The 23,247-nt window shown below is 35.3% G+C and overlaps 1 protein-coding gene across 11 annotated transcripts in view; it reads right to left on the bottom strand.

Annotated features, from left to right (window-relative positions):
- LOC105496640 (protocadherin related 15) overlaps positions 1 to 23,247 on the bottom strand; it is a 1,825,405-nt gene that overhangs the window by 259,079 nt on the left and 1,543,079 nt on the right. For all 11 annotated transcript variants that reach the window (XM_071069550.1, XM_071069551.1, XM_024797557.2 and 8 more), the window contains one exon: positions 14,822 to 14,915. In XM_071069550.1, coding sequence (XP_070925651.1) covers positions 14,822 to 14,915 — 94 coding nt within the window. The remainder of the gene's footprint in view (positions 1 to 14,821; positions 14,916 to 23,247) is intronic.

The raw sequence follows: 23,247 nt of genomic DNA on the forward strand, positions 1-23,247 counted from the left end.
TAAAAACAGTGAGTTATAAAGCCACAGTTAAAGAAAGCAGTGTAAATTCATCTATTAATACACAATGCATTGCTTCAAATTCATGAGAACATACATTAAGAGTATCTTATTTATTCTCTTCTAGTATTTCCTATCTCAGGAAATGACATGGCAAAATAATCAACTAATTTTCTAAGTTATTTTATCTCATACATGCAATTTATTAGTCACCAAGTCCTGTTAATTTGACCTTGTAAATGGGCCTTGTATTACACAGTTTTGAGCAATGGATAAATAACACAATTTTAATTTCCTGAGTAAATAGCTGGAAGTCAGATAACTGGGTTTTCTGATTAGCATATGTTTAGCTATGTAAGAAAACCAGAAATGTGTTTTGCTCAATAATTTAATGAAAAAGTTGTAACACATTTTCTTGTTAATCAACTTAATGAACACTTTTAAGGGCAATGTGTAATATTACGAATTTAATAAACAATTTGGCTTTAATGCTAGAGAGGATAAGAGAAGGTATGTTTTTTTTTATTTAATCACAAAAAATCATTTATTTTTTGATCATTTAATTTTTACAGCTTCTGACACAAAATTTGTTAAACATTTCATGGCTAGAAAATGATTTCTTTATATTTTGTGAGCATCTCATAGCATAGCCATTTGTTTTGTGCTATTACATTTACATTAGATGATTGAAATTCAATGACATTCAATACATGGTTTAAGATACATGTATGCTTAGAATTTATCTGAGCAGAGACTCATGTTATGTATAGAAAGCAATCAGGAATATTTCAATTTGTTCATTAAGAAAACAGAAAACTATCAGAGATAAGGTAACACTTTAATTATGGAGCACTTATCATTTATCTATTTCTTAAATAAAAACATGAGTGTTTAATTTCAAATGTGCAATTTCTTTTCTATAGTCAACAAGATTCACTATATATTCTCAGAAATAATATTATTATTATTTCTGAGATTATTTTATTAAGAAATGTGTCTATCATGTTTACTAATAGAACACACAATGTCAGTTCAATGAAGATTGTTAGATGCTTTAAATAGCTATTTTTATTATAATGTTATTTATTACATGCTGAAATAAATTATCTTATAACTTATTCTATTTAAATGTCTGAAAAAAGAAAAGCTAGACAGAATATTGAAAATTTCCATCTGTAAGAAAGTACAAGAAATGTTATTTATAGAACACAAGGTTTTCCTGTCTGAATAAAAATCTTCACTACTATATCTAAAATTCTTTTCAATAACAATGGGACAATGAGGATTTATAGTTTAGAATTCAATCATTTTTGTTTAGGCCAATAAAACAAGACAAATACATATATTCAATAATGGGTGTAGTATTTAGAGAATATTAATTTAAAACATTTTCATCCTTAAGTGCAAGTCATCTTGTTGCTATAACAGTTATGAGACAAGCCAACTTCACTCAGATCATAGAGTTTCATTCATGATGTAGAGTGGAGGTCCTTCCTAAAATTAAAGATTAGCCAGGAGGCTTTCTTTCCCTCTGAAGGAAAAAAAGAAAGAATAGAAAATCTAGAATTTCTTCGAGAAAGACAGAGAAAAGGGAAATTCCTTCTATTATGAATCATGGGGAAGAGAAAGGGGGACACAGAAGAGACATGAAGGCAGATGGCAGAGGTACTCCTCCTCATCCCCCACTGCCACTTTGGACCACTCCTTAAATGAAGAGGAGCTGCAGAAACATTTTGGAGTAGGGGAAATGATGACTGGGAAAGTAAGAGAAATTTGGGTGAAATAATCGCAGTAGTTTTCAGGAATATGTAAGCCTCCAGAAAATTTCCATACGTTCCATGGGAGGCCCCATCTAATAGGTTATGGCACGGAATATATAGCTATGTCTGAGAGCCATGTCCAGAGAGACAGAAGCAATTCTACTAGCATAAAGGACTGGTAAATACATGTTACATTTAGACCACAATTTTAGAATGAAGTCAGGGAGGAGAGGTTTGCTTGGCAGCTTAGCTAGTGAGTATTTACATTGTCTTAAACAGATAATGTTGAAATACTGTTCTAAGTAACTTAAGTGCGACCCATATTACACCTACTCCACACCTGTTCAAACACACATTTATACATTATTGTCTAAGTAGGAAGATTACATCAGATATAAAAAACAGAAGCTTTTTTTTCTCTGTGCACATCTGAGTGTAGTGTGTAAAGATTATATATATGTATGTGTGTATGTATGTACATTTTATACAATTGTGCATGTTTTTTATATAAATATATATTTTTCAAAAATATCAGAAAGTATTTTTATATAGTATAACTAAATACTATAGTATATGTAATATATACTAACTACAGATATAGCTATTTATTTATACATAAACATTTTTACATATTGCATATATGATAAAGATTTACATATATGACTTAAATGTTTAAAGTTTTACTATTCTATAACCATATGTACTGTGTTATAAAATCTTATTAAATCAACTATTTTGAAATTCAAAGTTACTTTAACTTCACACATTTTCTCATGCACATATTTTTGCTCTTGTTAAAGTTTCCTCTTTTGATTATGAAGTTAAATGCTCAACTTTTAAATGTTAATTGCTCATTTATATTGCCATATTTCAAAGAAATTTAGGAAATAACATTGCTTCAAGACAAAAACAAAGATGCTAAGTTTCCTAGCAATCTGAAGTTGTAACATATTACAAGTGTTCAGTTTGAAAGCCATAACTGAGTAATTCAATCCAGTAATTCAAGAGCATTTTACAGAAATCAAACCATGATGGAATCAAGTTACTTATCGAATCAATTCAGGAGGAAAATAATATCACTGAACACATGGAATCTGGTCAGAAATATCTAGGCTACAGAGTAACTTCACATTTTAAATGAAAAAATTCCTGATCACTGTTCACATATTTATATCTCTCACTGTGTTACTGGTTGATTAACAGAGCTGCAATCCAAAAGCCCTACTTCCTAGCTATTTTTCAACCCAGTGTTGCTACTTACAGATAAGAATATCTAAAAGGAAATCTGCTAGGTGGAGTTTCTGAAAACCTTTGGTTCTTTGTTAAAATAAAGCGAGGGTGCAGACTCTTCTGGCATTCATCTTTATACTTTGCTTGTCTGGAATGGAGAATTGACGTCCAGAGTTGCAGAAGATGGGAATGAAAGTAGACAATAAAAATGGCAAAGCAGAAAATAGCCAGCAGATATCCTCAACGGCACTGTCGTGTCCCTGCACCATCCCTTCACTGTCCACCTCTAGATTTTTTTTCTTTGTTTGTACTACCTTAATTTTTAAATGTAAAACTTTGTGGTATTAAGTATATTCATATTCTTGTGCAACCATCATCACTATCCATCTCTAAAACTCATTTAATCTAGCAAAACAAAAGCTCTATAACGTTAAACAATAACTCCCCATTTCTCTTTTCTTTATCCTCTGGCAGCCATCATTCTACTTTGAGTCTCTGTGATTTTGACAATTCTAAGTACCAAAATACAAGTGGAATCATATAGAATTTAACATTTTGTGACTGGCTCATCTCACTTAGCATAAGGTTCTTAAGATTTATCGGTGACATAGTGTATATCAGCACTTTCTTCCATCTTAAGGCTGAATAATATTTCATTATATGCATATAACACATTTTGTTTATATATTACTCTACATAAACATGGAAAACAGGGTTGCTTTTATATCTTATCTATTGTGAATAATGCTGCTGTGAAAATGGGAATACAAATATCTCTGAGACTCTGCTTTCAATGTTTTGGATATATAACTGAAAGGGTGATTGGTGGCTCATATAGTAATTCTATTTTTAATTTTTTGAGAAACCGCCACTGTTTTCCACAGTGGCTGTACCATTTTATGTTCTCACCAATAGTGCACAAGGGTTCCAATTTTTCCACATCCTCATCAACATGTTATTTCGTTGTTATTGTTTTGTTTTGTTTTCTGTTTGTTTTTATAATATCTACTGGGTATGAGGTGGTACCTCATTGTGGCCTTGATTTGCATTTCCAAATATTTAGTAATGCTAAGTGTTTTTTCATATGTTTACTGGTCATTTATATATCTCCTTTGGAAAAGTGTCTATTCAAGTCCTTTGATAATTTTGAATCAGGTTATTTTTGTTTTGTTTAAAAAATTCTCGGGCTGAGCGTGGTGGCTCATGCCTGTAATCCCAGCATTTGGAAGGCTGAGGCGGGCTGATCACGAGGTCAGGAGATCGAGACCATCCTGGCTAACACAGTGAAACTCTTTCTCTACTAAAATTACAAAAATATAGCCTGGCATGGTGGCGGGCGCCTGTAGTCCCAGCTACTTGGTAGGCTGAGGCAGGAGAATGGTGTGAACCCAAGAGGTGGAGCTTGCAGTGAGCTGAGATCTTGACACTGTGCTCCAGTTTGGGCAACAGAGCGAGACTCCGTCTCAAAAAAAAAAAAAATGAAAACTCTATATATGTTGAATATTAATGACTTATCATATATATGATTTGCAAATATTTTCTCCCATTTTTATGTTGCTTTTATATTCTGTGTCTTTGACCTCTTTACAAAATCAGAAATTCCAATTTGTCTAATTTTGTTTATTTTGTTATTCAACACTTTTAATATGTCATTCAACTATGTTCTGTTCTCAGTGTGAGATCTATCCTCTTGACAAACTTTTAAGTGTACAGTATTGCTAACTATAAGCAACATACTGTATAGCAAATCTCTGAAACTGTTTATTTTATTTTATTTTTTTATTGTACTTTATGTTCTAGGGTACAAGTGTACAACGTGCAGGTTTGTTATATATGTATACGTGTGCCATGTTGGTGTGCTGCACCCATTAACTTGTCATTTATATTAGGTATATCTCCTAATGCTATCCGTCCCCCCTTCCCCCCACCCCACAACAGGCCCCAGTGTGTGATGTTCCCCTTCCTGTGTCCAAGTGTTCTCATTGTTTAATTCCCACCTATGACTGAGAACATGTGGTGTTTGGTTTTCCGTTCTTGCAATAGTTTGCTGAGAATGATGGTTTCCAGTTGCATCCATTTCCCTACAAAGGACATGAACTCATTCTTTTTTATGGCTGCATAGTATTCCGTGGTGTATATGTGTCATATTTTCTTAATCCAGTCTGTCATTGATGGACATTTGGGTTGGTTCCAAGTCTTTGCTATTGTGAATAGTGCTGCAATAAACATATGTGTGCATATGTCTTTATACCAGCATGATTTATAATACTTTGGATATATATCCAGTAATGGGATGGCTGGGTCAAATGGTATTTCCAGTTCTACATCTTTGAGGAATAGCCACACTGTCTTCCACAATAGTTGAACTAGTTTACAATCCCACCAACAGTGTAAAAGTGTTCCTATTTCTCCACATCCTCTCCAGCACCTGTTCCTTCCTGAATTTTTAATGATCGCCATTCTAACTGGTGTGAGATGGTATCTCACTCTGAATTTGATTTGCATTTTTCTGATGGCTAGTGATGATGAACATTTTTTCATGTGTCTGTTGGCTGTACAAATGTCTTTTTTTGAGAAATGTCTGTTCATATCCTTTGCCCATTTTTTGATTTCTTTTGTTTCTTTTGTTCTTGCAAATTTGTTTGAGTTCTTTGTAGGTTCTGGATATTAGTCCTTTGTCAGATGAGTAGATTGCAAAATTTTCTACCATTCTGTAGGTTGCCTGTTCACTCTGATGGTAGTTTCTTTTGCTGTGCAGAAGCTCTTTAGTTTAATTAGATCCCATTTGTCAATTTTGGCTTTTGCTGCCATTGCTTTTGGTGTTTTAGACATGAAGTCCTTGCCCATGCCTATGTCCTGAATGGTATTGCCTAGGATTTCTTCTAGGGTTTTTATGGTTTTAGGTCTAACATTTAAGTCTCTAATCCATCTTGATGTAGTTTTTGTATAAGGTGTAAGGAAGGGATCCAATTTCAGCTTTCTACATGTGGCTAGCCAGTTTTCCCAGCACCATTTATTAAATAGGGAATCCTTTCCCCATTTCTTGTTTTTCTCAGGTTTGTCAAAGATCAGATAGTTGTAGATGTGTGGTATTATTTCTGAGGGTTCTGTTCTGTTCCATTGGTCTATATCTCTGTTTTGGTACCAGTACCATGCTGTTTTGGTCACTATAGCCTTGTAGTATAGTTTGAAGTCAGGTAGCGTAATGCCTCCAGCTTTGTTCTTTTGGCTTAGGATTGTCTTGGCAATGTGGGGTCTTTTTTGGTTCCATATGAACTTTAAATCAGTTTTTTCCAATTCTGTGAAGAAAGTCGTTGGTAGCTTAATAGGAATGGCATTGAATCTATAAATTACATTGGGCAGTATGACCATTTTCACAATATTGATTCTTCCTATCTATGAGCATGGAATGTCTTCCATTTGTTTGTGTCCTCTTTTATTTCATTGATCAGTGGTTGGTAGTTCTCCCTGAAGAGGTCCTTCACATCCCTTTAAGTTGGATTCCTAGGTATTTTATTCTCTTTGATGGTATTGTGAATAGCAGTTCACTCATGATTTGGCTCTCTGTTTGTCTGTTATTGAATGTTATTGAAAGAATGCTTGTGATTTTTGCACATTGATTTTGTATCCTGAGACTTTGCTGAAGTTGCTTATCAGCTTAAGGAGATTTTGGGCTGAGATGATGGGGTTACAATCACGTCATACAATCATGTCATCTGCAAACAGGGACAATTTGACTTCCTCTTTTCCTAATTGAATACCCTTTATTTCTTTCTCCAGCCTGATTGCCCTGTCCAGAACTTCCATCACTATGTTGAATAGGACTGGTGAGAGAAGGCATCCTTGTCTTGTGCCAGTTTTCAAGGGGAATGCTTCTAGTTTTTGCCCATTCAGTGTGATATTGGGTCTGTCATAAATAGCTCTTATTATTTTGAGATACATCCCATCAATACTGAATTTATTGAGAGTTTTTAGCATGAAGAGCTGTTGAATTTTCTTTCTGCATCTATTGACACAATCATGTGGTTTTTGTCCTTGGTTCTGTTTATATGCTGGATTACGTTTATTGATTTTTGTATGTTGAACCAGCCTTGCATCCCAGGGATGAAGCCCACTTGATCATGGTGGATAAGCTTCTTGATGTGCTGCTGGATTTGGTTTGCCAGTATTTTATTGAGGATTTTTGCATTGATGTTCATCAGGGATATTGGTCTAAAATTCTCTTTTTTTGATGTGTCTCCACCAGGCTTTGGTATCAGGATGATGCTGGCCTCATAAAATGAGTTAGGGAGGATTCCCTCTTTTCTATTGATTGGAATAGTTTCAAAAGGAATGGTACCAGCTCCTCCTTTTACCTCTGGTAGAATTCGATTGTGAATCCATCTGATCCTGGACTTTTTTTGGTTGGTGGGCTATTAATTATTGCCTCAATTTCAGAGCCTGTTATTGGTCTATTCAGGGATTCAACTTCTTCCTAGTTTAGTCTTGGGAGAGTTTATGTGCCCAGGAATTTATCGATTTCTTCCAGGTTTTCTAGTTTATTTGTGTAGAGGTGTTTACAGTATTATCTGATGGTAGTTTGTATTTCTGTGGGGTCGTTGGTGATATTCCCTTTATCATTTTTTATTGTGTCTATTTGATTCTTCTCTTTTTTATTCTTTATTAGTCTTGCTAGCGGTACATCAATTTTGTTGATCTTTTCAAAAAACTAGCTCCTGGATTCATTGATGTTTTGAAGAGTTTTTTGTGTCTCTATCTCCTTCAGTTCTGCTCTGATCTTAGTTATTTTTTGCCTTCTGCTAGCTTTTGAATGTGTTTGATCTTGCTTCTCTAGGTCTTTTAATTGTGATGTTAGGGTGTCAATTTTATATCTTTCCTGCTTTCTCTTGTGGACATTTAGTGCTATAAATTTCCCTCTACACACTGCTTTAAATGTGTCCCAGAGATTCTGGTATGTTGTGTCTTTGTTCTCATTGGTTTCAAAGAACATCTTTATTTCTGTCTTCATTTCATTATGTACTCAGTAGTCATTCAGGAGCAGGTTGTTCAGTTTCTGTTAGTTGAGTGGTTTTGATTGAGTTTCTTATTCCTGAGTTCTAGTTTGATTGTACTGTGGTCTGAGAGATAGTTTGTTATAATTTATGTTCTTTTACATTTGCTGAGGAGTGCTTTACTTCCAACTATGTGGTCAATTTTGGAATAAGTGCGATATGGTGCTGAGAAGAATGTATATTCTGTTGATTTGGGGTGGAGAGTTCCGTAGATGTCTATTAGGTCAGCTTGGTGCAGAACTGAGTTCAATTCCTGGATATCCTTGTTAACTTTCTGTCTCGCTGTTCTGTCTAATGTTGAAAGTGGGGTGTTAAATTCTCCCATTATTACTGTGTGGGAGTTTAAGTCTCTTTGTAAGTCTCTAAGGACTTGCTTTATGAATCTGGGTGCTCCTGTATTGGGTGCATATATATTTAGGATAGTTAGCTTTTCTTGTTGAATTGATCCCTTTACCATTATGTAATGGCCTTCTTTGTCTCTTTTGATCTTTGTTGGTTTAATGTCTGTTCTAGCAGACACTAGGATTGCAACCCCTGACTTTTTTTGTTTTCCATTTGCTTGATAGACCTTCCTCCATCCCTTTATTTTGAGCCTATGTGTGTCTCTGCATATGAGATGGGTCTCCTAAATACAGCAAACTGATGGGTCTTGACTCTTTATCCAATTTGCTAATCTGTGTCTTTTAATTGGACCATTTAGTCCATTTACATTTAAGGTTAATATTGTTATGTATGAATTTGATTCTGTCATTATAATGTTAGCTGGTTATTTTGCTCTTTATCTGATGCAGTTTCTTCCTAGCATTGATGGTCTTTACATTTTGGCATGTTTTTGCAGTGGCTGGTACCGGTTGTTCCTTTCCATGTTTGGCGCTTCCTTCAGGAGCTCTTCTAGGTCTGGCCTAGTGGTGACAAAATCTCTCAGCACTTGCTTGTCTGTAAAGGATTTTATTTCTCCTTCAATTATGGAACTTAGTTTGGCTGGATATGAAATTCTGGGCTGAAAATTCTTTTCTTTAAGAATGGTGAATATTGGCCCCCACTCTCTCTGGCTTGTAGAGTTTCTGTTGAGAGATCCACTGTTAGTCTGACTGGTAACGTGACCTTTCTCTCTGGCTGCCCTTAACATTTTTTCCTTCATTTCAACTTTGGTGAATCTCACAATTATGTGTCTTGGAGTTGCTCTTCTCGAGGAGTATCTTTGTGGCATTCTCTGTATTTCCTGAATTTGAATGTTGGCCTGCCTTGCTAGGTTGGGGAAGTTCTCCTGGATAAGATCCTGCAGAATGTTTTCCAACTTGATTCCATTCTCCCCATCACTTTCAGGTACACCAATCAGACATAGATTTGGTCTTTTCACATAGTCCCATATTTCTTGGAGCCTTTTTTCTTTTCTTTTTAATCTTTTTTTTTCCCCCTAAACTTCTCTTCTCACTTCATTTCATTCATTTGATCTTCAATCACTGATACCCTTTCTTCCAGATGATTGAATTGGTTACTGAAGCTTGTGCATTTGCCACGTAGTTCTCATGCCATGATTTTCAGCTCTATCAGGTCATTTAAGGATTTCTCTACATTGGTTATTCTAGTTAGCCATTCATCAAATCTTTTTTCAAAGTTTTTAGCTTCTTTGCAATGCGTTCAAACTTCCTCCTTTAGCTCTGAGAAGTTTGATCATCTGAAGTCGTCTTCTCTCAACTCGTCAAAATCATTCTCCATCCAGCTTTGTTCTATTGCTGGCGGGAGCTGCATTCCTTTGGAGGGGGAGTGGCGGTCTGATTTTTAGAATTTTCAGCTTTTCTGCTCTGTTTTTTTCTCCATCTTTGTGGTTTTATCTACCTTTGGTCTTTGATGATGGTGACCTACAGATGGTGTTTTGGTGTGGATGTCCTTTCTGTTTGTTAGTTTTCTTTCTAACATTCAGGACCCTCAGCTGCAGGTTTCTTGGAGTTTGCTGGAGGTTCACTCCAGACCGTGTTTGCCTGGGTATCAGCAGCGGAGGCTGCAGAAGAGTGAATATTGCTGAACAGTAAATGTTGCTCCCTGATTGTTCCTCTGGAAGCTTCATCTCAGAGGGGCACCCGGCCGTGTGGGGTGTGAGGTGTCAGTCTGTCCCTGGGGGGAGTGTCTCCCAGTTAGGCTACTCAGGGGTCAGGGACCCACTTGAGCAGGTAGTCTGTCCGTTCTCAGATCTCATATGTTGTGCTGGGAGAACCACTACTCTCTTCAAAGCTGTCAGACGGGGACATTTAAATCTACAGAGGTTTTTGCTGCCTTTTGTTTGGCTATGCCCTGTCCCCAGAGGTGGAGTCTAGAGAGAAGGGCAGCCCTCCTTGAGCTGCAGTGGACTCCACCCAGTTCGAGCTTCCCTGCCGCTTTGTTTACCTACTCAAGCCTCAGCAATGGTGGGTGCTCCTCCCCCAGCCTCGCTGCTGCCTTGCAGTTAGATCTCAGACTGCTGTGCTAGCAATGAGGGTGGCTCCATGGGCATGGGACCCTCTGAGTCAGGCGTGGGATGTAATCTCCTGGTGTGCCGTTTGCTATGACCCTTGGTAAAGTGCAGTATTAGGGTGGGAGTGACCCAATTTTCCAGGTGTTGTGTGTCTCAGTTTCCCTTGGCTAGGAAAGGGAATTCCCTTCCCCCTTGAGCTTCCCAGGTGAGGCAATGGCTCGCCCTCCTTTGGCTCTCAGTCAGTGGGCTGCACTCACTGTCCTGAACCCACTGTCTGACATGTCCCAGTGAGATGAACCCGGCACCCCAGTTGGAAATGCAGAAATCACCCATCTTCTGTGTTGCTCACATTGGGAGCTTGAGGCTGGAGCTCTTCCTATTCCAATTTGTCTATTTTTTGTTATCGCTGTCTGTGTTTTTGGGGTCATAGCCAATAAATCCCTGACAAATCCAATGTAATGAAGCTTTTGCCTTATGTTTTCTTCTAAGAGTTCTATAGACTTAGTTTTCATTTTAGGTAATGAATCACTTTTGAGTTTGTTTTTGCATATGATGTTAGATAAGGGTCCAACTGCATTAGTTTGCATGTAGAATTATCATGGTACCCATCTTAAAAATTATTTGACCAATTAAGTTAATGTTTATTTTTGGGATTCTCTATTAAATTACATTGGCCTGTATTTCTGTTTTTATGCTAGTACTACTCTGTTTTGAGTACTATAGCTTTGTAGTAAGTTTGAAACCAGGAAGTGCAAGTTCTCCAGCTTTGTTATTTACTTTTCTTTTTGGCTATCTGGGGTCCCTTGAAATTTTAAGGATAAGTTTTAGAATAAGTTTGATTATTTAAAAAAAATTATTTCTACAAATAGCATCATTGGGATTTTAATGGAAATTGCAGTGAATCTGTAGATTGCTTGGGAGAGTATTAACATTTTAACAATATTAAGTCTTCCCATCCATGAACATGGGATACATTTCAATTTAGTTATATTTAATTTATTTCAAAAATGTTTGGTAGTTTTCATTATACAAGTCTTTGATCTCCCTGGTTAAGTTAATTCTTGAGTATTTTATTCTTTTTGATGCTATTGTAAATTGAATTGTTTTCTTAATAGTTTTAGCTCATTCATTTTCAATCTATGAAAATGCAAATGATTTTGTGTGCTGATTTTTTATTCTGATACTTTGCAAAATTTCTTAGTTCCAACATTTGTGTACATGTGTACAAACATGAAACATGTGTGTATGGAGTCATTAAAGTTTTCTATATGCAAACTCATATCACTTCTAAACAGAGATAGCTTTACTTCTTCCTTTTCAAATTGGATCTTTCTCTATCTTTCTCTCTTTCTTTTTTTGCCTAATAGATCTGGTGAGGACCTCTGATACTATGTTGAATATAAACGGTAAAAATAGACACCTTGGTCTGAATCTTCAAAAAAATTAGAATCTAAAAAGTTTTATCTGCACCCTGATAGCTTAAAAAAAATAATTACACAAGATATGCAAGTTATACAGATTTTTCAACTATCATTAACAAAGTAAACTTAGAAAAGGAAAGTCAAATCAAACTTTCTTCATATTGTCTACAAATAAGCTCACAATGACCAACAGAATGTGACCTCCTATCTCCCTCATGCCCATTTTGAGGTGGTAGAAAAAGCGTATTCTCATGATAAAATTTTCAAACTCATCCTGGCAATTTGTTTCACACAAATTGCTTGTCACCATTTTTATTTAAATAAATTCCATCCATCTGTCTGTGTTTATCAAATATCTGTTTTAAACCACATGATTCTTAAGTTTAAAAGATTAATTTTACTGTAATTACTAAATATTTAGATAAGAAAAGTGCTATTAAGACATGTGAATATTATTTTTACATTATCACTTTTTTTCTTCAGGATCCCACTGTGTATGCCTACATATAAGTATATCCCTAAAATTATATAAATGATGAAATTAACTGGATAAACTTTTGTTTGAAATCTAAATGCTTTATACTCTACTGATATTCTCATTAAAACTTTAGAAATGAACACAAAATTTACTCAAAAAATCAGAATTTTTTTTTTTTTTTTTTTTTTTGAGACAGAGTCTCACTCTGTCACCCAGGCTGGAGTGCAGTGGCTCAATCTGGGCTCACTGCAAGCTCCGCCTCCCAGGTTCATGCCATTCTCCTGCCTCAGTCTCCTGAGTAGCTGGGACTACAAAAAAATCAGAATTTTAAAGGGAAATGAAACCTGAGTGATTATAAGAATGTTAGAATGAGGACCTAGAAATGCTAAGTGTCCTGTTCAAGGAGAAATAAAATATACAAATAAATTACTGAACAATGAACTAGAGAGAACAAAACTGCTAATTTTAACCAGAACTTATTTTGGTTTTAAGTAGGCAAAAATATTATTAGTAGATTGTGACTATTTTCCTTCCATCTGTTTCCTTGTCTAAGAAATTTTAAGGACAGACTTAAAATGTTCTAGCTAATATTACTGTCATTAGTTTCTGATCTATAATGTGACATATTTCAAAGCTATGTATTATCTTTTCGTTTTTTCCTAGTCTAATGGTTGACCTGAATGCTCTTTCTTAATTTCACTTCACTGTAATTATACCTCTTACTCTATGCCAAATAATTTCTCCTTCTCCTCCTTAGAATATTTTCTCTCACTTATTGCCTAGCTGAGTTACCCTCTAAACTTCCATCGTAAGTCAAGTTCTTCAATTACTTCCTCTAGAGACTCTCTCACTGACTTCTTTATATACATCTGACACAGACATACTATAATAATTTAGGACAGGCTGGGTGCAGCAGCTCATGCCTGTAACCCCAGCACTTTGGGAGGCCAAGGCGGGTGGATCATCTTAGGTCAGGAGTTCGAGACCAGCCTGGCCAACGTGGTGAAACCCTGTCTCTACTAAAAATACAAAAATTAGCCAGGCGTGGTGGCACCTGCCTATAATCCCAGCTACTCGGGAGGCTGAGGCAGGAGAATCGCTTCAACCCGGCAGGCAGAGAGGTTGCAGTGAGCCAAGATGTCTCCATTGCTCTCCAGCCTGGGCAACAAGAGTGAAACTTCATCTCAAAAAATAATAATAATAATTAGGTGCGTTGCCTATATAAAAATTAACCATAGGTTTTATTTACTTTTCTATCATATTAGTGCCTGCTATTATCCTCACTGTTTCCTAAAACTGTTCTGTATATTTTATTATATGTATATATATGTTTATTTATGTAATGTATCAAAAATGTTAAATAGCTTACTATGGACAGATTGCAATTACCAAATTTAATTATTTCTATTTATCTCACTTTTAGTTAAGATGAGAAAACTATTCGGGCATCAATTTTATATTTTTTATTGTAATAAAATCTCAGAAATCCTCCTAAAATAAATGTGAAGAGTACATTATTGTATACTTTCAGCCAATGTATTATATAGATTAAAAAATCATTTCAAGGAACCAGGAGATATGCTGATATTTAAATTGAGTGAGCCTTGCTTATCAATCTGTAATGGGTTTGGAATTATTTCTAGACAATAGCATTGAGTTGACACATAAACACCTGATTTTTTTTTTAAAAAAAAGAATCACCTAACACATGGCGTAGAAATGGTGAAAATAATTATTAACAAAGGTAATATTACAATACATAGAAAGCAGGATGCTGGTGGTTGTGGATGAGATAGTTCAAATAATACAGACAAGTGATTTTAAAGCAGTTCAGAATGTCTAACAGTTTTTTTTTTTTTTTTTTAACTTTTAAAAGTGAGTTTTAGGTCCAACGGAAGTAGAATTTATCTTCTTTGGAATTATAAGCCCATTTAAACTACTTAGATAACCAAAAATTACTTAGGATTCTTACTGCTACTTACAAATGCCTGTGGAATCAAGCAAATCACTTTCCTAAGTGCTTGAAGATATTTATCCACAAAATCCACTCTTCCTCCCTGACCCTTAAAAAAACGATGCTAAGTGAAACAGGTTCCAACATAATAAACTGCCAGAATACATTTCACGGTGCAGTGCAAATGACAGACACAATGGAATACCTGTTAGAATAAAGTAGATTTCATTTTCCCTACAAATTAGGTGAGAATGCTGATCTCAAGTATCTGCTCTGTCAAGTTAAAGGTTGCAGCACATTAACAAATTCAGAGTATAGGTGCATGTATAAATAGCCTGTTGAAGAAAAGAGCACCACTTCTAGTAATTATAAGAAGTTGCTCCACGTGAAAAACATTAATTCATGTATGTAATAAATTGTTTAAGACTCAGTTGCCTTAATACTATCTTTAAAACCATTTCCCACAGAGCATACTCACCCCATCTGGCCTGCCATCTGAAGCTGTGATGATCAGAATGTAGCGATCAGTGCTTTCCCTGTCCAGTGCTTTCCCTAAGGTTAGAATCCCCGTGCTAGTGACAAAACAAACAAACAAATAAGACAAAAAGAGATATTATGTCACAAGGAGAGTCTTCTTAGTATAGCGAATTACTCTTGATAGCTTTTTTTCCCCTCTCAGTAATCATAGCTTGAGTATTTTAGATATATAATACTAAGATTCATCCTGAAAATTAAAAATGGCTTTTAAGGCTGTCAAATTTCTTAGCAGTAGCCATGAAACCGACACTAAACTGATTTCCTACCTTCCGGGAAACAAAACACAACAAAACTGTGCTTAATTCATTCCAGGAAGAACAGTATCTATCTTGTTTTTGATTATTTCAAGAGAAAAGACTTCATTATTCCTTATCAGTCTCAGAGTTCTTTGAGACAAGGAATGATTTCTTATAACCAATCTATATCACCTCCCAATTTACGTCATATATATGTCTATTATGAAAATGCAAAAACCCATCTAAATTTTATCTCTGAAAAACTCTATGGAAAAAAGTTTTTCTTTTTTCTTAATTTTAAAATAACAGAGGCCCTTTGTACAAAATTAGAAAATAGAATTTTTTAAATTACAGAAATTATGTTTTATGTAATGTTTCTTTTTGTACTTTATTATAACCACATTTAAATATATTATTGTTTCAGAAGAAGAATCATTCTGCATATTTTACAGTTTTTAAGAAAAGTATATTAGAATTCATGTTCTCATTTTATAATTTGTTTGAAACCCCTTTCATGGCTACACTAACAATTTTAGTACTTTGTTACTCTTTGGAAATTTAGCTGTTTCTTAATTTAACTGATGTATAATGGGAGATTAACAGCACTTGGGAAAATTATTGCACTTAGAATATTTTTAATGCTTATTCCTTACCTTTTCACTGTTCAGAATAAATGTTTCCAAATATTTAAGACTTTATTCACCCATGTAATTTATAACAGTTTGGCTATTTGTATGGCTCTCTAATGTAGGTTCTATATTTATTTCTTAGATTTTACAATCTGATATTGTGCACATTTTAATTGAGCCTAACAAGCATCCACTGTGTAGGAGAGTTTATCTGAATATAATGAGACATTAAAATATTTATCAAGTCCAGCCAGGCGCAGTTGCTCACGCCTCTAATCCCAGCACTTTGGAAGGCCAAAGTGGGTGGATCATGAGGTCAGGAGATTGAGACCAAACTGGCTAACACAGTGAAACCCCATCTCTGCTAAAAATACAAAAAAAAAAAAAAAAAAAAAAAAATAGCTGGGCGTGGTGGCGGGCGCCTGTAGTTCCAGCTACTCAGGAGGCTGAGACAGCAGAATGGCGTGAACCCGGGAAGCAGAGCTTGCAGTGAGCCAAGATCGTGCCACTGCACTCCAGCTTGGGTGACTGAGCGAGACTCCATCTCAAAAAAAAAAAAAAAAAATTATCAACTCCAAAATATAAATTGTTTCTGATGAATAAGTGTTTTTAAGGTAAGTGCTTTTATTGTAAAGGAAATTTAAACAATTCATATCACATATGGTAGTTGAGTACATTCAAAGCCAATGAATCAAAATAAGAATCACAGTTACTCCATTTTGTTTATTATGTTGTAATGGTTGACATGGATTTTTTGAAAAGTTCTGAACATATGGCATGCCCATGAAAAACAGTTTTGTTTTTTTTTTTTTTGCTTCCTGTACATTTTATAAATGCTTTGTCAAAATAATTGAAAACCAGTTCCCAGAGCATGTTCACAACAATTAAGTTTGGACCAGCTTCCTACACTATAGAGGGTCCAGATAATCCCATTTTTAAATGACATTAGATGAGAAAAGTAAGACACATATTTCTTCTGAGGCTTATTCACAAGTATCTTAAGAAACAGGAAATCTGAAAACCTAGCCATAGTATAATAAGAGAAAGAAAGAAAATTGAGTTACCATTTTCATTTTGTTTCTTTTCTCAGTTAATTCTCTATATTCCTCATTGTACATTAAATTAGAAAATTACTAAAAAGTATATTGCATATTTACGATGAATTACAAAACTGTCTGTGATAACTGAGTTGATTTACTACCTTCCAGGAAACAAAACATAACAAAACTTTGCTTAATTCATTCCAGGACGAACGATATATATCTTGTTTTTGATTATTTCAAGAGAAAAGATCCATTATTCCTTAGCATATTCAGAATTCTTTGAGACAAGGAATGGTTTCTTATAAATAATCTATGTTGCCTCCCAATTGTACATAGTATTTGGAATATATATACACACACACACACTCTATATATATTCTATATATATTATTTAGAATATATAATACTATATGTATTATTCCAAAAATACTATATGCTGTATACAATATAGTATACAGTATATCCATACTTAGGGATATTTTGAACACAAACAGCTAATTGTGTATTATCTGGTGATTATTATGGAGGTAGTTTTTATGTAATATGCAGGCCTTATGATTCAATGTTGTAGGCAGTTATGTGGTATATTTGGGCAATGTAGAAGGGGAGAAAAACAGGCAGTGCATTTTGGGACTCATAGCTGAAATACTAGTTTGTGGGTATACATGTGCATCCTTTTATTAAATCTGAGAAATAGCTCACAAAACGTCTTATTACCAGCTAGATGGAGGCTATCAGGCCAGGATACATTGGGGTACATTTAGTAATGCAATATACCTTATAAGTTTACGTATTAAAAATATATAAGCTTCTTCAAAGCATCAATACCACTGCTACTTAAATTATATAGGATTGAAAATACATTTCCCAGGAGTGATGTCAGCAGAAATGGAGAAGACAGCTCCAAGAGATCAAAAAATCACATCAAAAAAATCGCAATTAAGCGGGGACCTTAAAAAGCAAATTTGACAAAACTCTGGAAAACAGTCACAGGTTTATAGCAACTGGATGAAGGCAGAATTTCTTTTAAAAAAAGGTAGATCAAATATGGTAGAATAACTTTGGGGCATTTTGACTTGTCTTTATCCTACCATCTCACTGGCTCAGAGCGGCCTTGAAAACATCAGTGAACATTCCCAGTGTGATACCATGGTCTTTGTTTCTGGAGGGAGCAGAGCTATCCTTATTCACAAAGAATGCGGGGGTCTATTCTAATCTGCCTGGAGACTGCATGAAGGAGTGACACATGGTACTTATCCTTGTTTCATCAAACTTGGAAATCACTCAAGGCAGAAAAGCAGTGGGCATTCCAAAGAAACATTGTAGGCAGGGGATAGCCCACAACCACCTGAGGCATACAATAGAGTGCCAAAAACTTGCCAGGAAAGTCTGGGTAAATAGTTGCATGGAAAAGTCAGGCACTCAAAAGTGTACTGAGGAATACAAAACAATAAATATAGTTGAGAATTCAAAAATACATCCATACATCTACAGTCAATTGATTTTCAACAAGAATGCCAAGATCATTCAATAAGAAAGAATAGTCTTGTCAACAAGTGGCACTGGAACAAATGGAAATCTATATGTAAAAGAATTAAGTGAGACTATTCACTTCATACACAACTATTAACTCAAAATGGATCAATGATTTTTCTAAATACAAGAATTGAAACCTGTAAACAACTCTTAGATAAAAACTAGAGGTAAATATTTATAATCTTGGGTTTGGCCATGGGTTCTTAGATATGACACCAGATGCACAGGAAGCAGAGGAAAAAATAGAGATACTGAACTTTGTCAAAACACACACACACACACACACACACACACACACAACAAAACAAAAAAACACTTTTGTGCATCAAGGAACATTATCGAGAAAGTTAAAAAAAAAAAAAACACACATATAACTGGCGAAAATACTTACAAATCACATCTTTTTTCTTATTTCCAGAACATATAAAGTCTTATTTCCAGAATATATAAAGGATTACACAACTTAACATCAAAAAGAAATCCCATTTTAAAAAAAGGCAAAAGACTCAAATACACGTTTTTTCCAAAGAAGATATAGAAGATACACAAACAATCAAAAAGCATATGAAAACATGTCATTTTATGCAAATGAAAACCCACAACAAAGTATCACTTCACACTTACTATGATAATTGTATTTTTTAAAAAGAAACTAACCCCCACTACTAACAACAACAAAAAAAGAAAGTAAGTGTTGGCAAAAATGTGAATAAATTGGAATCCTCATATATTTCTGATGGGAATATAAAATGCTTCAATCACTGTGGAAAACACTTGACAGTTCCTCAAATGGTTAAAAACACATAATTACACTATTCCCCAGCATATCTCTTGGGTATATACTTTAAAAAGCTGAACACAGGTACTTAAATACATGTATGTATATGTTCACAGCAGCAGTATTTGTAATACCGAAAGGTAGAAAAACAGCTTAAATGTCTGTCAATTTATGAATAGGTAAACAAATTGTTGTATATGCATGCAATGGAATATTATGTAGTCATGAAAAGTAGTGACCTACTTACACATGTTGCAACACAGATGAATCTTGGAAACATTATGCTACAAAAAAGAAGCTAGACGCAAATAATCACACATTGTATGATTCCATTTGTGTAGAATATTCAAAGTAGGTACTTTGAAGCCAGCACACAGATTGGTGGTTGCCAGGGGCTAAGGGAAATAAGGAATAGGGAGTAACTGCTAAATGGATTCAGATTTCTATTTGGAGTGATGAAACTGTTTTAGAACTAGACAGAGTTAATAGTTGCATGAGTTCTGAATCTCCTAAACACCACTGAATTGTTCACTTCAAAATGGTTAATCTTACGCTATGTGAATTTTGCCTCAATTATATAAATTATATTGCAGAGAATTTTCCATTACCAAGCTTTTGAGCTACGTTCCTGAAACATATTTTGCTTGGCATACTCAAATTCTTTTAGAAAATAGGGTTTGCTTAACCATAAAAATGGTATTCAAAAATAATTTGAAAATTTGGCCAGACGCGGGGGCTCACGTTTGTAATTCCAGCACTTTGGGTAGCTGAGGTGAGCAGATCACAAGGTCAGGAGATGGAGAGCATCCTGGCTAACACAGTGAAACTCCATCTCTTTTTGTTTTTTTATGTGCACTTTTTAAATTTTTTTGAGACGAAGTCTCACTCTGTTGCCCAGGCTATAATGCAATGGCATGATCTAGGCTCACTGCAACCTCCACCTCCCGGGTTCAAGTGATTCTCTTGCCTCAGCCTCCTGAGCAGCTGGGATTACAGGTTCCTTGGGAAGCTTATTTGAAAGCTCTGTGCCATCAGTTTTCCCTTCTGTCAAATGGGAAAGTGAAATCCCATTTCTACTAAAAATACAAAAAATTAGCCGGGCGTGGTGGTGGACTCCTGTAGTCCCAGCTACTCGGGAGGCTGAGGGAGGAGAATCGCTTGAACCCAGGAGGCAGAGGTTGCAGCAAGCTGAGACCGCACCACTGCCCTCCAACCTGGGCAACAGAACGAGACTCCATCTCAAAAAAAATAAAATAAATAAATAAATAAATAAATAAATAAATAAATAAACACCTGTACTCCCAGCTACTTGGGAGACTGAGGTGGGAGGATCACGTAAGCCTAGACGTTTGAGACTAACCTGGGCCACAGAGTAATACTCAGTCTTAAAAAAATTAAACAATGTAGGCCTGGCGCGGTGGCTCAAGCCTGTAATCCCAGCACTTTGGGAGGCCGAGACGGGCGGATCACGAGGTCAGGAGATCGAGACCATCCTGGCTAACATGGTGAAACCCCGTCTCTACTAAAACATACAAAAAACTAGCCGGGCGAAGTGGCAGGCGCCTGTAGTCCCAGCTACTTGGGAGGCTGAGGCAGGAGAATGGCGTGAACCCGGAGGCGGAGCTTGCAGTGAGCTGAGATCTGGCCACTGCACTCCAGCCTGGGCGACAGAGCATGACTCCGTCTCAAAAAATAAATAAATAAATAAATAAATAAACAATGTAAATAGAAAGTAGTAGTGGATATCTACTTCCAAACAAAACAAGCTACTGAATTTAAAACCTGCTTCTATAACTAACTGTTTTTCAAAATTCATTGTTTATTAGGAAATACTGATGCAGCATCATTATAAACTAAGATTATCTCACATATTTAATGATATATATATTTTGCTTAATTAAAACTTTGTTAAAAATTCTACTGCTTGTGACTGAACATTTACACTTGCAAGTATCTGAGCCTTTGACAGATTTACGTTGTTGGGCACTGAGTTTTAGGCTTTATAATGATATTTAGAGAGATTAGAGTATACTTTAAAAGATATGGTTGTTTCAAGTTTGACATGGTGTTTCACATTAAATAGCAAATAGCAATTAACAAAAACATACTATAGAGGGAGCTGGGTGTTGATAGCAGTTTGGGGAAAAACGATGGTGGCATGAACTAAGGTAGTAGAGTGAAGTGTGAGGAGTAGTTTGATTTGGGTTTATATTTTTAAAGTAGAGCTGAGCTGTCAGGGAATAAAATAAATATCATCTTTCTAATACATGAATCTTCAGTATAATCATAAAATTGAAACTGTTATGAAACAAAATAAACATTTTGTTTATTCCTTCATCTGCAGATGGAATTATGAAAAACATAATTGAGCATTACTTTTAAAGTCAAAACAAATTAATCACCAAAGAAAAACATTAAAATGCTAGTGAAGAAAAAAATTTTTTTTATAAAGTTATTCCTTTTTAAAAATTTTTTATTATTATACTTTAAGTTCTAGGGTACATGTGCACAACGTGCAGGTTTGTTACATATGTATACTTGTGCCATGTTGGTGTGCTGCGCCCATCAACTCATCAGCGCCCATCAACTCATCATTTACATCAGGTATAACTCCCAATGCAATCCCTCTCCCCTCCCCCTCCCCATAATAGGCCCCAGTGTGTGATGTTCCCCTTCCTGAGTCCAAGTGATCTCATTGTTCAGTTCCCACCTATGAGTGAGAACATGCGGTGTTTGGTTTTCTGTTCTTGCGATAGTTTGCTGAGAATGATGGTTTCCAGCTGCATCCATGTCCCTACAAAGGACACAAATTCATCCTTTTTTATGGCTGCATAGTATTCCATGGTGTATATGTGCCACATTTTCTTAATCCAGTCTGTCACTGATGGACATTTGGGTTGATTCCAAGTCTTTGATACTGTGAATAGTGCCACAATGAACGTATGTGTGCATGTGTCTTTATAGCAGCATGATTTATAATCCTTTGGGTATATACCCAGTAATGGGATGGCTGGGTCATATGGTACTTCTAGTTCTAGATCCTTGAGGAATCACCATACTGTTTTCCATAGTGGTTGAACTAGTTTACAATCCCACCAACAGTGTAAAAGTGTTCCTATTTCTCCACATCCTCTCCAGCACCTGTTGTTTCCTGACTTTTTAATGATTGCCATTCTAACTGGTGTGAGATGGTATCTCATTGTGGTTTTGATTATTTTAATAGAATTTGGACCGGAGATGGAGATAATTTTTGAAATTATCTTGTTTAGCACTGATTTTAAATGCTGGCATCACAGATCCCATCCTTCAGAGATAACAACTCATAAATACTTGAGAGATGGCAATTCCTCAACCTCCCTTAATAAATAACTATGACATTAGGCCATCATATTTATACGGGAAGTTTTCATATATCTTACTTAAATGTGTACTTATTTGTGGATGACTGCTGAGTGAATATTTGCTAAATCGTATGCCACTATCAAGACAGACACTATGAAAAGATACTGGAATAGGGCATTACAGAATCATACAGATATGGCCACTTAATACATGGCACTGAATGATTTTTATAACCAATGTTTGTGATTTTCAAAAAACCAAGGTCTTTTCTTTAAAGACCCAGTTTCTTTCTTGGCTGTGTGACTAAGCCAATTTATTAAAATGATAATAATTCAGTACTTTGTAAGCCCATACTGACATTAAGATGATTATTCATTACTACTAATTTTTTTAAAGAAATGCAAGAAAACTTTAGCATACTTTTATTTCATTAAAGAAAAGGAAAGTAATGGTATTATTATGATGCTTATCGGGATAATTTGCATTATAGCATAAAATAATGTGGTATTTAAAGTATACAATAGACATTTAAATATTTTTCATTTTGCTTTAAGATATAAAATAGAACCCAAACATTATTTGCATGTATTGAAGTATCTGATGAGGTAGAACATTGCTTATTTTTTTAGTGTACCTTTCTTAGTCCATTTGTGTTGCTATAAAGGAATACTTACGGCTGGATAATTTATAAAGAAAATAAGTATATTTGTCTCACAGTTCTACAGGCTGTACAAGAAGCATATTGCCAGCATCTGCTTCTGGTGAGGGGCTGAGAGTACTTCCACTCATGGCCAAAGGTGAAG

The sequence above is a fragment of the Macaca nemestrina genome, chromosome 9 (genome assembly GCF_043159975.1).
Source record: "Macaca nemestrina isolate mMacNem1 chromosome 9, mMacNem.hap1, whole genome shotgun sequence".
In the NCBI taxonomy this organism is placed as follows: Eukaryota; Metazoa; Chordata; class Mammalia; order Primates; family Cercopithecidae; genus Macaca; species Macaca nemestrina.